General features: G+C 40.4%; 1 protein-coding gene across 1 annotated transcript in view; it reads right to left on the bottom strand.

The window, feature by feature from the left end:
- The window catches only part of tmtc2b (transmembrane O-mannosyltransferase targeting cadherins 2b), an 82,483-nt gene that overhangs the window by 15,876 nt on the left and 50,520 nt on the right, over positions 1–16,087 (bottom strand). The window contains exons 3-8 of the mRNA XM_026176644.2: positions 9,009–9,855; positions 7,417–7,531; positions 6,861–6,946; positions 5,108–5,292; positions 4,007–4,085; positions 1,193–1,314 (exon numbers count right to left, since the gene is read on the bottom strand). Coding sequence (XP_026032429.1) covers positions 1,193–1,314; positions 4,007–4,085; positions 5,108–5,292; positions 6,861–6,946; positions 7,417–7,531; positions 9,009–9,855 — 1,434 coding nt within the window. The remainder of the gene's footprint in view (positions 1–1,192; positions 1,315–4,006; positions 4,086–5,107; positions 5,293–6,860; positions 6,947–7,416; positions 7,532–9,008; positions 9,856–16,087) is intronic.

The raw sequence follows: 16,087 nt of genomic DNA, 5'->3' as shown, positions 1-16,087 counted from the left end.
ATAACACCACAAAGTGTGGTTTTTACACCTCAGTTTTTGTATGGATTAAACAGCCCAAAAATAACGTGTTAATTAGTGATCCCCGAAGCCAAGCTTTTTATTTCCAATTCATGTGCTATGCTATGCTCACTAGCTACTGGCAGTAGCCAGTGCCATGCAGATATATAAGTGGTAACTGACTTCAAGTTTATTTCCAAGGCTTTTGGTTTTATATGTGTTGACACAAAAAAGGGTAACATTATGTCTAAAAACTGTGGAAAAATTGGTTTGCCTGTTAAATTCCTCCACCTATCAGTGAGGATATTCACAAAATGATGATTGAGGAAAAACTATAAATGAAACAAACTTGAAAAGAATTCTGTTTCCATGGAGGAAATAAAAAAGGGGCAGGAAGAGTGCAGCCGTTTGCTGGAAATCCAGATATCACTGCTGCCGGCTCCTCTCATTAGGGCCCAGGCAGTGGATGAAAGGGGTGTCTGCTGAACACAAGGCCTCCACCCTTTTTTTGACCTTCTAAGCAAGCCTCTGTCTGACTTGTTTATTTGTCTTCTGACAGTCCTTTTCAGATCAGACTACTTTTTTTCTCAGCTCTTTTCCGAGTATGTACGTCTTGCTGCAGTCGATCACCGAACGACTGCACGACCAGCTCCTCATAAACTCAAGGACTCTGGAAACTGCTCCTATACTGGAGACGCCTCCATTTTTTTCATTAGTAAAACACAAGACAGGTTTCACTTTCACTTGCTGACCTGGAAGATGCCGGGCAGTGTTAGCTTTCTTTCCATTTAGTGTAGAGATTCGAGCGCTCTCTAGGCAGTTGATTAAGAATACTGTTTTAGTAGCTTCTAGTAACACATTAAAGATGCAAATGTGGAGGCACGACAAAATCAGGAAGTCATTTCGTTTGATTAAACTTTACAGAGAAGCTAAAATGACCCCGAGGACATCAGTGTGTTTGTTTTGCCCTGAAACTTGATGTATTTGCTCCAAAGCAAAGAAAGATGCTATAAAACAGCAAAAGTAGAAATTAACTTTAAATTAATCTCATAAACCAAACACTAAATGTGGGATACACCTTTAAATAATAAAGTTGGTCGCAGGGTAGTGTTTAATCAGAACACTCACTAGAACGTATGATAGCAAACTGAATGGAAACACAGATAAGGGAGGATCAAAACAAAAACAACGTTACCGTCATTGCGAGAAGTTTCCCATAAGTGAGATGTGCAGGAATGTGGTCTGGCTTGGCTCGCAGCGATTCTCTGTACCAAAACTCAGCCTCAGTCAGCTTATTCAGTCTAATGTAGGCCTCTCCTGTGATGGCAAAGACAGCGTCACATGAGGGATCAATTCAAGTGTCAGAGGTTAAAACATCACACAGCTGTCTTTTATTCTTTTGATTTTTATTACAGGGAGGCAACAAATTCAGACTATAATCCAGTCATCAAACTTAATGATTTTTCTTCCAGCACTTTCATCATATTTTAAACACATGGAGTAATAAGAGGCTTTGGAGGATGTTGCAATTGCTTAAACATGTTAGATTCATACTGAAGAAATTATTTATGCTCTTATTTCAGGGTTTTTCCTGAAGTAATTCATTTCAGCTAAGTGTGCTTGATTATAGCAGAAATTCACCGTAATGCTTACAGAACAATAGGACAAGATTTCTCCCGTTGTCCTCCTTCACTCTTCCTGACCTGTCAGACATCATCCGATACCTCCCCCACCACCACATCTGACCCTCTGCCTGCTAAAGCAACACCTGAAATAACAAAGCTATCCAGCAACCCTCGCATGGTTGGAAAAAACTGACTGGCTGGTAACGCAACACAGTAAAAATCAACATCATGATGTATTTAGGGGGAAAGTGTGAATAAAGCCCACTTGTTAAAATATGACTTGTAATATGGTTTATATTTCAATCTACACCAAGTCTTATGAACTGCCAAATGACTGAAAGAGTTGTTTAGACAAGAGGAGACTGAGGTTTGAATTCAGTGGGGATTCAGATTAATCGCTTTACTGAAAAGACAGCGATAAGCAACAGGTGACATACGCCTGCCCACAGCCTTTTAGTCTCATGAAAACACACCTCCTCATATAAGTGATAACATAGAGATACCTCTTTCACACAGACGCATGCATGCATGCATGTAAATAATGCAAATACATATTAATTTTATTCCAAAACATGTTAATATGTTATTTTTTCTCCAGTTATAGAGTGTAGTGGTTTACACATTTGGTTAACTAGTGAAAGATCCCTGTTCTGATGATGAGAGGAGCCAAAAATCCCTTTGGGGTTGTGTCAGGTGTAAAAATCCAACATGCAGCGCTACCTGCTGCAGCGATCCCGTGTGTAGCTATTATTGCTCTACCATTACAGCCTCATGCTGCATGTTTCCATCAGATTGTAGCTACATAATAACAAAACTCCCATCAACAGCAGAGTGGATTAGGCAGCATTACACCAAGCTTTCCATTTCCATTGGGTCATAATGAAAACCTCTGTGTGTAAAAGTCCTACACCGGTGGTTATTTTAAATGTATATACTGAATTATTAGTTCGAAGGTTAATAAATAATCATCATGTTTATATAGAGGCTTATCTAACCTGCAGTGACTTATAGCTAATCCAAGGTGCTGAGCTGTTTAAAAATGCACATATTGGTCCATTTTGACACGACCTCTTCCTATATTGATTGGCTTAAAAGCAGCCAAATTACTTGACTCCATTTCCTGGCAGCAGACCTCTGTACCTCTGAGATTAGCACAAACATTAACGTGTAATTAGAAGTGACATCGAATCCAAGGAGCTGAAAACCAGCTCCTCGGAGTGGAACATTCCTCAGCCAACCAGAAAGAGCTGGAGCGAGACCAGCATGGTACAGATTACCACCCAGGTCCGCCTCTGATGAAAGCTTCTGCTCCTTGGCGTCTGACAAACAGCATGAGAGCAGCGCAGTGAGTGAAACTGAAAATAGATATGAGCAGGTGTGCCAAATGTGCAAATCAGCTCAGCGAGGAAACAACGCTAAGCTGCAGAAATCACAGATCTGTGGCTCGGTGCCTCCATTACAGGCGCAACGCTGCTCCTTAATGGGGCCTGAAGCTTTCATCAACATTTTGACATAATCTCAGGAGCTCCGTCGCATTGCATTTTGCCAACACATAAGCAAACCTGTGGCACTGCCTAGTCTGGATTACTTATTGTTCCAGGTTTTCTGTGTGTGTGTATAAGTAGCCTCATATGTGTTTGTGTGTGTGTGTGTGTGTGTGTGTGTGTGTGTGTGTGTGTGTGTGTGTGTGTGTGTGTGTGTGTGTGAGAGACAGAGAGAGAAAAACAAGCAGGAAGGGCAGAGAAAAAAGAAAAAGCAATGGAGTGCACAGATATAATGAGGCTGAAAGCAGCTGTTCTACAGCTGTAATGCAACAAGCTGGGTTGCTCTTGCAGTGAAAAGCATCTGTTTAACATGACATTGTAAAGCTTCCGATTGTCTACCTCTGTCTAACTGTATGAATCAGATCACACACTGCCTTCGTTCCTTTAAATTAGCACAGTTTGCTATACGTGTATTTATCTAACTTTTGTTTTTGACCCCCCAAAAAATCTCAGCAACACCAACAGAAATCCTGCTTTTGGCTCGTATTACTAATTTTTATGACACCGTGCCTCACAAATATTTTTTCTTTCTTTCTTTTTACAGGATATTATGGACCTGAATAGTGATTTTTTGAAGTTTTCATGTTTTACTGCCTTTTATAGTAGCCTGCTCTGGAAATCTCAGATCTTTAATGTTTATGCAAGGAATAAAGAAATATAGTCCAAAATAATACACAATATGCAGGAAGTACACGGCCTTTGTACTTTTCTTGTGTTTTGTGAAGCATAAATGTGTGATGACCAGCTGATAATACCTCCAAGACCTCCACAGACTTTTTTCTTCCACAGTAAAAACAGTATCTATTACGCTCATGGTCCTGAAACACGAGCAGCTCTTACCCATCATGTTGTAGAGGCTCTGCGGTGCAAACTGTCGCGGCATTTTCTGTATCGCTTCTTTAAACACAGAGAGGGCCTCCTGTGAATGAAACACACAAAAAAGAAGGTTTGGGACGTTTGCATTAGAGAGCACAGAGACCCCGCTAGAGAAGCCGGCTCTGGGGTAACTCGTCATTCCTCCCATGCAGCCGGGGCCATGACAATATGAATACACAGCGTGGAATTGGGGGTCGCCAGAAGGCTGCTTCATACAGAGCTGAGCACAAAGGCTCTATCCTCAGTGTCACGGCTGTTAAGACAACTAGAGCCGTGTCGCTTGTTGACTTTAGCATGTATAATGTGTTGGTCCGGCAAGTCACCTCAGACTCGCTCAGAGTTTAAATGGCAGAAGGACCTGAAAGTATTTTATTGCTGAAGCAAATGTTGCGGTTAGAGGTCAGAGGAAGTGGGAATGCTCTGTTCCTCAAGGATGCCAACAATTTAGAAAGGCCTTTATTGAATCGGCCGTAGGACCGCTTCATTCCTGATTGAATCAGCAGCATCGGCGCGTATTTTCAATATAAATGTACAGCAAGTGGAAAACCAGTTACTTTAGCCAGCGCTGGAGGTCTTTTGGGGCATGAAAGAGAAAATTTGTTAGAAACAGCCTGAGGAGTATCTGCACATACGCTTTGTCCCCTATGACTGAGACCATTTTGTAACATGTCCATATAAAAGTAAGCTTTTTTTTTTGTTTCCCCAAAAGGCTGCTTGGGTAACTGCCTGCATTTCATCTCAGTTCACTGAGTTCGGTTCCAACATTTACATATGCAGAGGAGTACTGTTTCAACTCCCATGGTAGCAATGGATCTGTTTGTTAGACAAATATAAAAAACAAAGATAAGACAAAAAAACGATTTATATTACTGCAAATGCAATTGAGACATTTCCTTTTCCTGTTTCAAGGGCGGGTTTTGGGGGGAATTCACATAAATAAAAAACAGTATTCTTGCCTCCACTTGGTGTATTTTATTGTATCCTTAACCTTTATTATGACATGCTATAAGGTTATTATTGCCTTAAATATGTTCTTAGCATACGAGATCTGCAATCTGTCATTACCTCCTGGTGTCCCTGTTCGTGGAGCAGCTTGCCCAGGTTGTACAGGCAGCTTGTGACTGAGCTCTTGTGGGCGTGAGGGTCCTTCAAATTCTCATCTGGGATATCAGCACAGGTCAGGAAAGTGCGTTTGGCCTCATCTAGGCGACCCTGATTCATCAGGATGATGCCTGTGTTCAAGTAGGCTGCTGTTGGGATCAAACGAAACACAAACAGAAAGCTTAGACTGTTCCTGTCGCTTCACTCGATCGATAAAAGCTCAGTGATAATTGTGCTTACAATGATAAACTGGCATCAGACGCTCCAGTCACAGTGATATAAAGTGATAAAGCACATAATATTGTAGCGTGGCTCATTTATCTGGGATCCAGGATTCCTTCTCCCAACAAAGTCCTTGTTTTTGCCTCTGTTGATTTGAAGCAACGGCTAAAAAAATCATTTTCATATGAATTTCATTAAACTACTGTTGATGCTTTTCCAGCTTTACTGTATGTTTGATATTTGCACACGTCCCGCGGGATACTTTGAATGTACGTTAAACTTTCTCTTGAACGGTCAAAGACGGCATCTACAGTAATGATCAATACGCAGCTGAAGGGTAATTAGTCTCTGTAGGCCTTCCTCTCTAAACAACTCCCTATCAAGTCTGGCTGCTGGAATAAATTAACTTGAAACAGAAGATCAATCAGGACATATCAAATCAAAAACAAATAGCTAGAAAAAAAACCTCCTTTTTGTTTTTGTTTTTCCCTCCAACGTCCTTGAAAATCGTTATCCTGATGCTTATGTTCTACTCTTCACTCTTCCACCTTACAACAATTTTACCCATTCTGCTTATTGTTGTGCATTTGATGGTAAATATCTGAACCCTTTTCCCAACGACAGGCTGTGCAGACGATGGACGGCAGATAAGAAAAACAGAGACAAAGGAAAACTTTTCCAATTTCGTCAGCCTTCTAACAACTGATTCTTTCTCTCAAAAAAGTGACACAAATCAATAGTGCCTCATCAAAGGCACTATTGGGAGCTAACAGTTTGGCCCAGTTAGCTCCCAATTAGCCAGTGAGTAATAGTGTAACCTTGAAAAAACACACATTAGCTGTCACATTCTCATCCGCCTTCAAAACGTGTGCTGCTTAGGGTAATTAATTAACCTTGTTATCAGCGTTAACAGATTGGATAATTGCACGCTGAATGGAAATTTTCTAGTCTAACTGTGATCTTGATTAGGTGTATAATTAATCTGGGGAATAAAGGAAGAAACTTTCAGGATTGTCTGTTTATCTGTCATTGATTGATGCGCAGAACAACGGGGAGCTAATTTATTTCATGATCAGGTAAGAATGTGATTTACACTAATCAGGGAGCAAAAAGAAAAGAGGTGAAAATATAACAAAAGAAATGGATAAAACTGCGAGGAACTCGTGGTGAGAAGAAGAGACAAAGCAGAGGAGGACAGGACAATGGAGAGAAAAATAAGTAAATGTACAAAGCAAGAATAAAATAAACAGAAGCACCATGGCTTCAATCATAATAAATCACTTAATGTTTATGCTTTATCTGTGGACATATCAGGCTTTGAAAGCAGTCGCACAGCTGCACCGAAGGTTTAATTCAGCTGTACACACACTGGCCTTTGCCACCTCTTCCCTTCCCTTCACATAACCACAGCCAGTGTTCGCTGTTGCCTGGACACAGCACAACCACGACCACAAGTGCTGCAGATTGTCAATAAAAAAAGGAGAGCTGTACTTACAAGCCAGAGTTGGCCGGCTCCCAATGGCCAGCTTATAGTAGTGAAGTGCCTCTGAGAACTTGTTGCTCTCCTGTAGCAGCAAACCACTGGAGCAGACAAAGGAAAAGACAGTTCTGACAATTTAGAGCTTTAAAAACTCTAAAGAGGAGATCGTTTCAGTTTAAAGCCTCTGTTATGATTAAACACCAACATCAGCCAGCTGATAAATGTGAAGGGAACAGTTTCGCAAACCACAGACATTTGATCACACTGAGTACTGGCCGGTGTTTTGTGTTTTCCCCTCAGACTAAAACAGCATCATTAATAACGCTGTCAGGCGGACAGCGCCCCGGGGAATTGAAAACAAGACGGCACTTCCTCTCAGAGGAGCTCTGATCAATGTACACATGAGAAAGGAGAGTTTTTCCAATCATTCATTCACGTTTTAAGACAATGAGATGGTTATAAATGCACAGTAGCATCAACAGATTAAAAACAAACAAACAAATAAAAAATTTGGGGCCAATGTTTGACGAAAATATTGAATGCAACAATAAGTGTGATTAAAAACACTCACAGGTTATAGAGCATGTCAGCCATGTTGCTGCGGTAATACAGGGCATTTCTGTAAGCCTGCTCCGCCCCCTCCATCTTTCCCTGGCTCTTCAAGACATTTCCAAGGTTGCCCCATGCTGACGGGTCACGCAGGGTCACAAAAGAAAAGGTTAATCAAAAGAAAAAGAAAAAAGTCGGTGAATTATAACAGCAGGAGGAACATTTCTATGGCAAGTAATCATTTTCTTTTGTTATTCACAGCCTCATGCTGCCGTGGCTTCAGTGCCTTTTAACCTCTGAGGAGGACGTTGTTCTGCTGCAGCTGGCATACCAAGACAGTACTGCTGAAGAGAGATGGCACACCGGGGGAGCTTTGTGTATAAACCACCAGTTTTTCCAGTGTGTATGAAAAGAAGACCACCACAGCGCCATTGAATAGCTAACGGCATTAAATAGCAAAGAGCAGTAACTGACAGGAGATGTAAGGCTGCCAAGATGTTTTGTACATATTGTGCAGATACTCTGCAGTGTGGAAATACATCCAGAAAACATGAACTAAGTAATAAATACGAAGAGAAAAAGGTACAATAATGGGATTTAATGCTTAATGGCAGCGTGCAACATTAGCATCTCTTCAATTTGCTTTGGAATAATTTATAAAGTGTACAGTATTAAAAATAAAAGACTATTATGACTCAAGAGATGCGCCTAATGAGGTGCACGCTGCTCTAAATGTGTAAGAGTAGTACTTTTTAACCTTGAGGTATTATTCCATCTCCCCTCTCTAATACTCATTCAATAGGAAGATAAAATCCATTAACGGGTGGTTACACTGCTGTAATGTGCAGCGTTTAAAACACACAAGTGTCTAGGATAACAGGAAAAAAATAAAAGCTTTCTTCATTCACCTGCTCTGAATGCTCAGTGAAAAAAGTGTCGTAAACATTCTGTGTATTCACAATTTCACACTTTGTGTGTGTGTGTGTGTGTGTGTGTGTGTGTGTGTGTGTGTGTTTGTGTATGAGACTGGGCTCTTTTCTCATCTCATATTAACTTTATTGAATGTGAGTCGTGGACATTTCTGCTCCTTGGTTCGGCTGATGGCCTGCCAAAACAAACAGCTGTCATGCCTCAGCGCCGCTGCAGAATCTGAAAGGGAAATTAGCTAACACAACATGCCCTTCTGCTGCTTTGTGGGGCCCTGTCCTGCTTCTCCGTTCAGCAGCTCCAAGAGCTTCGGTTTGGATAAGAATCATTGTTTGATGACCTTTAATATGAAGCTTTAGAATATTTGATCTTTTACTAAAGGTGCCAGTCACAGATGGTGCCTTTCCAATTAAACAGATTGCATGCCGAGTATAAGAAAAGTGTCAGATCAAAAAGTACAGCTCTGTTGTATTCATTAGAATAATACTAGACTCGTAAGAATATTGAGAGTTAAAATGTGTTATTTGAGTTATTCAGGATGATAGCAAACTAATGGACGGTGCACATAATCAAACCTCACCTAAATATTTGCTTTGAATTATTCAGACAAATAAATATAATGGTTGCATATAAAGTGTGTGTGATTTTACATGTTTACACATATACGAATAAAGGCACACATCTTACCTTTAGCAGGATTGACATAAATCCCTGACTTGTAGAGCATTTCTTCATTTTGCCAGTCCTGGTTCCTCAAAACTGTTTTGACACCAAAAAATAGAACCAGGGCTGCGCTGGAGTACACCAACATTGTTCTGGATGATCTGCGGCGTAGTCGGATGTAGAGGGACCTGATCCCCACTGCAACCAGCAGGCAAAAGCCCATACTCGGGATGTACAGTACTCGCTCGGCTATCACAAATCCCACATAGAAAAACAAGTTTGTGGCAGGTAGGAAAGGGATAGCCAAGAGGCCCAGTGAGAACACCACAACATTTTCAGTGGTAGGTAGCAGAGTCCTGCTCTCATAGTGCTTTTTGGTCCCATTTTGCGTATTATTTATGTGAGCATCCGTATTGGAATTGTTCACGTGCTCATAATCATTATAACTGTAACTGTGCCCATTACTGCTCCCATTTCTGCCATTGGTGTAATGATGCACTTTGCCATTAGTGTCCTTTCCCCTCGGTGCACGATGTGTCCACAAGCCGAACCAAGCTAGCAACAACAGACCAGAATAGAAGACAACTGTATGAAAGTTCCTCCAGTCAGCAAGGCTCCTGATCAGAGGCACGGCATCCATCGACCAATCGAAACTTAGTGTGTCTGGGCAGAGGAGGAGCCAGAAGTTAACAGCAGGAAGGTAGAAGAAGGTCAGGGTCCTGGTGATGAGCGAGGGCGAGTCAGCCGCTGGGTTGTCAGAGTTGGAGAAGTTTGGAGGTTTGTTACCCATCCAGTAGAAGCGACAGGCCAATAGGAAGAATCCCCACGCTGCCAGCAGAAACACGTTGAGCAGCAGGTGGGCGTTCTTTCTCTGAAAGACAAAGAAAACCAAAAGCAGAGATTATACCGTCAATCTGCAGGAAAGGAAAGTAGGAAATGTTACAAAATATACTGCAAACATTAAAGGCTCACACTGCAACTGTTTTCTCAGTGACTGTACATTTGCGACTCTCGGACCTTTACTTTCACTTTGACCCAGACCAACGAGTGGAAGAACAGAATCGCTGCTTCGACTACAGACGCAGCGAGTCATCGGAAAGTGAATGATTCAATAACCATTCCTAAAGCGTTGACTAAACGGAGCAGCTTTGAAATGTGTTTCATCAAAATCTTCAGTTGTGCCCAGTGTGTGCTTCCACAGAAAGCTGTGAAATAAAAGCAATTACGTTTTGTGACACCTTTTTCCCTTCTTTGAACTTCATGCCTTCCAAGAGGAGGAACACCACATAAAGTTTTATTAAAGCCAGAACATTAACACTGTGTCAGTTTGGGAATTTTTCAAAATAAAGGTGACCTTGCATCCTAATGTTCTATTTATGGCCTCTGCAGACATAACAAAATAAACACAACTACATAAACTCCATTCATCGTGTTACAGGCTTAATATTAAACACTTTCCCAAATGTTGTGTGGAAATGCCGATGCAATATTTATAGCGTGTTTGGTTGTTTAATCATTTGCTGGCACAGCGTTGAAGAATTACTGGCTCTGTTTCTCCACGAGCCTGTTCCAAAGTTAGGACCAACCGACCTTTTTTAATGTGCTAATGTTGGAAAGTCTAACTTAAAAAAAACATGTTTGTGTCCTACAGCAGAAACCTGTACACGGCCTGGAAATAAAATTAATGAAAAACTGAAAATATTATTTCACACCCCAAACGCACATAATATAGATCATCAAAATATGATCTATTGGCTGATAGCTCACCCAAAGAGTCTCAGCCACCTGCATATAAATCACCAGGGCATCATTGATGCTGTAATCCAATTATTTAAGCTGAAACCCAAGGCAATCCTGAACCCACAGTGAATGTGATCTTTCTCCTTCTCCACACGCCAAAGGGGATGATGATGTCTCATCTGTGATCATAGACATCATGCCACCACTGCTTAGGGGTTGTACTATTGATTTTCTCGCCTGTCCGTTGTCATTTCAGATTGTATCTGTGAAGAAAGGCTTCAGTAACCTCTGGGGACAGCTGTTGTCTGCTAATGATCACTGCAAATACAAAGAGCTGTCGCTGCCACACAAAGGCAGCAGGAAATTAGGCTTAAAACACAGCAGGCGACACCATGGAAATGATCTACAGACGAAAAATATCACATTCAGCGCATCGAGATGGAGAGGGTGAATATAAAAGACTCGTACATAAAAGGCAAACCAACAGAAGTACTTTGTAACAACTCCCACTGGTGTGATACAGTGAAGAGTTAAATAAATCAACTCCCAAATGGCTTCTTTCACCTTATGCAACAACAACAACAACACACACTCGCAGCTGAATATTGGATATATTATTCAAAACAGTTTGGGGAAATATCACAAGAATGAAAAAAAAGATCTCACATAAGGTCAGCTCTGTCAAACCCTTCACCGGAGGCCTGACATCAACCCCCAGCGATTCAGTATTTTGTGGGGATGTGCCAGGATATGCCACTGTTGGATAAGTCGTTTAGGCGCTTGGCAACAAAAGGTCAGATCCAGACCACAGTTTCTCATTAATCTGAGCAACTGTTGAAAGCGTTATGGTCAGCTCCCTGTGGAAATCCAGGGCAGACGGTAGGATGAAGACAAATTTTCATTAGATGCTATTAAATGACATCAAATTAGGGAAATGAAACAATAAGTCGCTGTGCAGGATCCTAATAGATGAACCACTCAAGTGAAACAAAAATCAATCTAGTTTAGATTTTATGTTGAAAGGCTAGACAAATTCATAAAAAGCAATGACAATTATTTTGACCTAACCACCTGTCTGTGGTAAGGTCAAAATAAAGGTTAGAAGGTCTAGTAAAGAAAAAAAGAAACTATCTATGATCTGCTCGCTGCTGGACGAAGCACAGAACTGGTCAAAATAAAACATAAAACAATGAAATGAGACAGATCCTCAAATATGCAAATATGAAGCTACAGCTAGCAGCTGATTGGCCTAAATTAAACCTAAAAAATAAAACAGCTTTTTAAATTTTATTTTAAACAAATCAAACAAGTGAGAAGTGTTAACTGGGGAGCTTTAGAGTCAGCATGAGATGTATCACCTTTGCACAGAACCAAAGGCTTTTACTTTGTCAGTCATTGTGCCATTAGTTCATATTTGCTGCAAAGACATGATACATGGTATCATTACCTCTGCAAGAAGTCCCAAAAATGAACATGTCGATACCAGTCAGAATAACCTGTCTGTCTCATGATAAGTTCTTAGCGAGCTGCACACTGCACATGTGAATGAATTACATGCTTTTTGGCTTTGGGTAGCACTGAGAATCAGATGCACTTATACATATAGCAGTCCTTTAAAATGATTGCCCCACAGCCCAGATTTAAAAGCTGTCATCTGAACTTCGTATGAACTCTTCTTTTCCCCGGCACTTTTAATCATCTCTAAAATCACAGAAGCTGCGTCCAGTTTTGAATCTAAGCAGGTGAGCAGGAACCCTGCAAAGAAATGAAGTGGACTGAAATGGTCTTTGAGGCCCAGCGGCTGTACTTTGAGCAGACTTTAACAGAGAGGCTTGCTGAGCAGTGTTAATACATCTCAATGACTGCTTCAGGGAGATCCAGCTGGGATTTATGAGGATCTTTGACAGACTCTTTAGATGACTCTGGTTTAAGCAAATCTTAACAAGACGCTACCAAGCTGCAAACTTAAAGCACTGCAGGAGAAACAGGAAGAAAAGCTCCGTCTGTTTTTGACAGATCGTTCAAATCTGAGAGTCCTCGGTCACGGCGCCCGATTCGTACAACAATCGAATGTCCTCTGAGGTGGTTTCAGTGCTGTTAATGAATTATGCTGTAAAAAAAAAAAATCCTTTAAAAACGGTAATATTCCGGCAGCTGGGGCGCCAAAATAATACCAGAAAATAACAGAAAATAACTTTCCCATGAAAATACGGTTATTTTCAGTAATGACAATACAGTTTGTTGCCCTAATTTTGCATGGGATTTTGCCTTTTTCAAGTGCTTTTAAACATTAAATTAGGAACAATTTAATGTGATTAAACAATGAAATTACCTATAAACAAGGTCAATGAATGCAGCAATATGAATAATAATACGTAAATGTACAGAAATACACAGTTGGTTTAAATAACAATGGATTGCATTCATATAGCGCTTTATGAGACCCTCAAAGCGCTTTACAATTCCACTTTATAATTCACCTCTGGTCATCACCAGTAGGCGGTAGGTGAAGTGTCTTGCCCGAGGACACAACGACCGAGAGTGTCCGAGCCGGGGCTCGAACCGGCAACCTTCTGATTACAAGACGAACTCCCAACTCTTGAGCCACAATCGCCCTAAATAACAATAATAATAATTATTATTTGATGTAAAAAAAGTTTATACGAATCATTTTATATATTTTTCCATAGAATTACATTTAACAGTTCAATCTTTCAAATAACGGACAAATATTTGTGAAATTATGATGCATTTGTGAATGTATTTTATCTAAATATGCTCATGTACAGACAGATACATTTACAAAACAAGAAAATTATACTTTATTACATTTAGAGTGATTTAACGTTAATTTACATTTGAAATATAGAATCAGTCTATTTATGTGAATTTAATGATATTCTAGAAGAACAGTACAAAACTGTAAAATACTTTTATATCACGATTTTTTTTACAGTGTACTTTTCTGCAAATAATTTTTGTTCTTGGCGTGATGCAGATCGCTGTCTACTGGACAATGAAGTGGCAACTATGTTTCAGTTCAGTCCATATTCACCTGTGACAGCCCTAAATTCTAATCATTCGTACCTGGAAATGTGACAAACAGATATGCCTCGACTCTTCCCAGAGAGCAGCTAACACTCAGACACCTCCTCCTTAACCACGTCCATATGCCAGTGCTGCAGACTGAGGCGGTGTTTCATGCAAATTCTTGTGCTGCACTGAGGTTCAACTTTTTCTATGCATATCGAAGTCTTCGGGCAGCACCCAAAACATAAAACAGCCCTTTGATTTTGCTTCAGTACACATTTGTAACTCCATTACTCCTCCTGGCATACTTCACCAAATGCACTGACCTTTAAAAAAATATATAAGTGGCAAAAGAAAAAAATGTGAAAATGTATATATTCTGGGACATGAACCCCGTCGCTATAATCTCTGGAATAAACAAACATGTGCATCCTCTATACTATGCCTCCAGTTAAAAACATCTACTGTTCAAAGGCATAAGTTCAATTACTACCAGGCAACGGCTCCCAGGGCGCTACGGCTCTATTATGCAGGAAAACCAAGGCGTTCCCGCTTTGTGTCTTTTGTCAATAATCCAGTTTAGTCTGAAATAGGTGGTTGAGCACAACCCTGTAGGAGGCATGGGGCAGTGTTTTTTTCTTCTCTTTTGTGTTTTAGCAGCAATCAGCTGAGAACTGAAACAATTTAGGCTTTATAAGGCATGCGTGTGAATAAAATATCCTTGGAGATAAAATGCAAAACAGGCCAATTACAGAATCCCTGTTTGTGCTTGCCTTTTTCCATGTCTCCACTTTGATTAGGTTCATTTGACTGAGAAGAAAACTCAATCAGGTTTTTTCTTTTAAACATCCATTTAGTTTTGTGAATGAAGGTTTGTGGCAAAAAAGTGGAAAGACCTCAGGGAGAAATTTAATTAATTTGTTTGGAGAAAAACGCTCTTTTCTCAAGGTACACACAAGCCTTTTTTTGCATTTGGTAAATGGGCATTATTCTATCGCACAAGAGAATAAAAGAAAAAAAAATCAATCACACAACACATATAGGTAGCCCATCAAAATGCAGCGCTGTGACTGGCTTTCACTTCAGCGAGCACCTAACTGAAAATCCAGTGAAAGAAGTGGCATGTCTGACCTATCCCCACCTCTTCATCATTACTGAGATCAATTGTCTGCAGAAGGCCTTTCATCAAGATCCTGCCTCACATTGATAGACTTATAATGAAAGAAAAAATGAGCTCAGGGTACCAATCAGTGAGTATTACCTCTGTCACACGCATGTGCACACACACACTCCCAGAAAGCTCGAATTTAGTACGAGTCCCTAAAAAGTCTGCATAAACCTTTCTGCAGGCTTGATGGATACATTCTGTGCTCGTGCCTTTGATCTTTAACTGCTGGATCAACTAATCAAGCTTGTGGTTGATGGACCACAAATTTACCATCTATCTCTCTGCTGCTGCAGCTGCTGTGCTCTCCCTTTGTTAGACAGACTTTGGGTGTAAAACATGATAGTTAGCAAGTAAGACAAGATACGAGCCTGTCCATTTCCTAACAGTGTGTTATGGATCACCAACAGATGGCTGATGATAAAGCTCAATTAGCGGCTCGCAATTTTCTCTCACATGTGCACCAACTGTTTTATTTTATTATTTATTTAACCCTTTTATTTTATTCTATAGTAAAGAAATATAACAAATGTTTGTTTTTTATGCTCTTTGGCTTTTACGTTTAAAGTTACATCCGTGGCTCGTTTTCAAACTCCTCCACAACTACAAATTTTTGGTGACTGTTAAATTACTTAGGGGCAATGTACATTGAAATGTATTGTAAGATATAACAAGTTAGTTGGATCAAGCTGCGGACTTGATCTGAGAAAGACAAGTGCAACTGTGTAGCATGAACAGTAATTTCAATGCAATTCTATTCTATTTATGCAGCGTCAAATCACAACAACAGCCGCCTCAAGGTGCTTTATATTGTAAGGTAGACCCTACAATAATACATACAGAGAAAAACCCAACAATCATATGACCCCCTATGAACAAGCACAAGCACATGAACAACAGTGGGAAGGAAAAACTCCCTTTTAACAGGAAGAAACCTCCAGCAGAACCAGGCTCAGGGAGGGGCGGGGCCATCTGCTGCGACGTCTATTAACACATAGTGAGTGAGAAAGGTGACTGAAGAAGAAATACTCCATGCATCAATTTACCTGTAAAACGGAGACTCTGTTTTATGGCTGCCTGATAATCACTGTAATACTGGTCAGTACTAAGATGATGATTAGTATTATTCAAAACACGTGGAGTACATTGCAGTGAGAGAGATATGTTT

The sequence above is a fragment of the Astatotilapia calliptera genome, chromosome 7 (genome assembly GCF_964374335.1).
Source record: "Astatotilapia calliptera chromosome 7, fAstCal68.1, whole genome shotgun sequence".
Taxonomy (NCBI): domain Eukaryota; kingdom Metazoa; phylum Chordata; class Actinopteri; order Cichliformes; family Cichlidae; genus Astatotilapia; species Astatotilapia calliptera.
The sequence above is the reverse complement of the archived record's forward strand: the minus strand, read 5'-3'. Positions and strand labels throughout refer to the sequence as shown.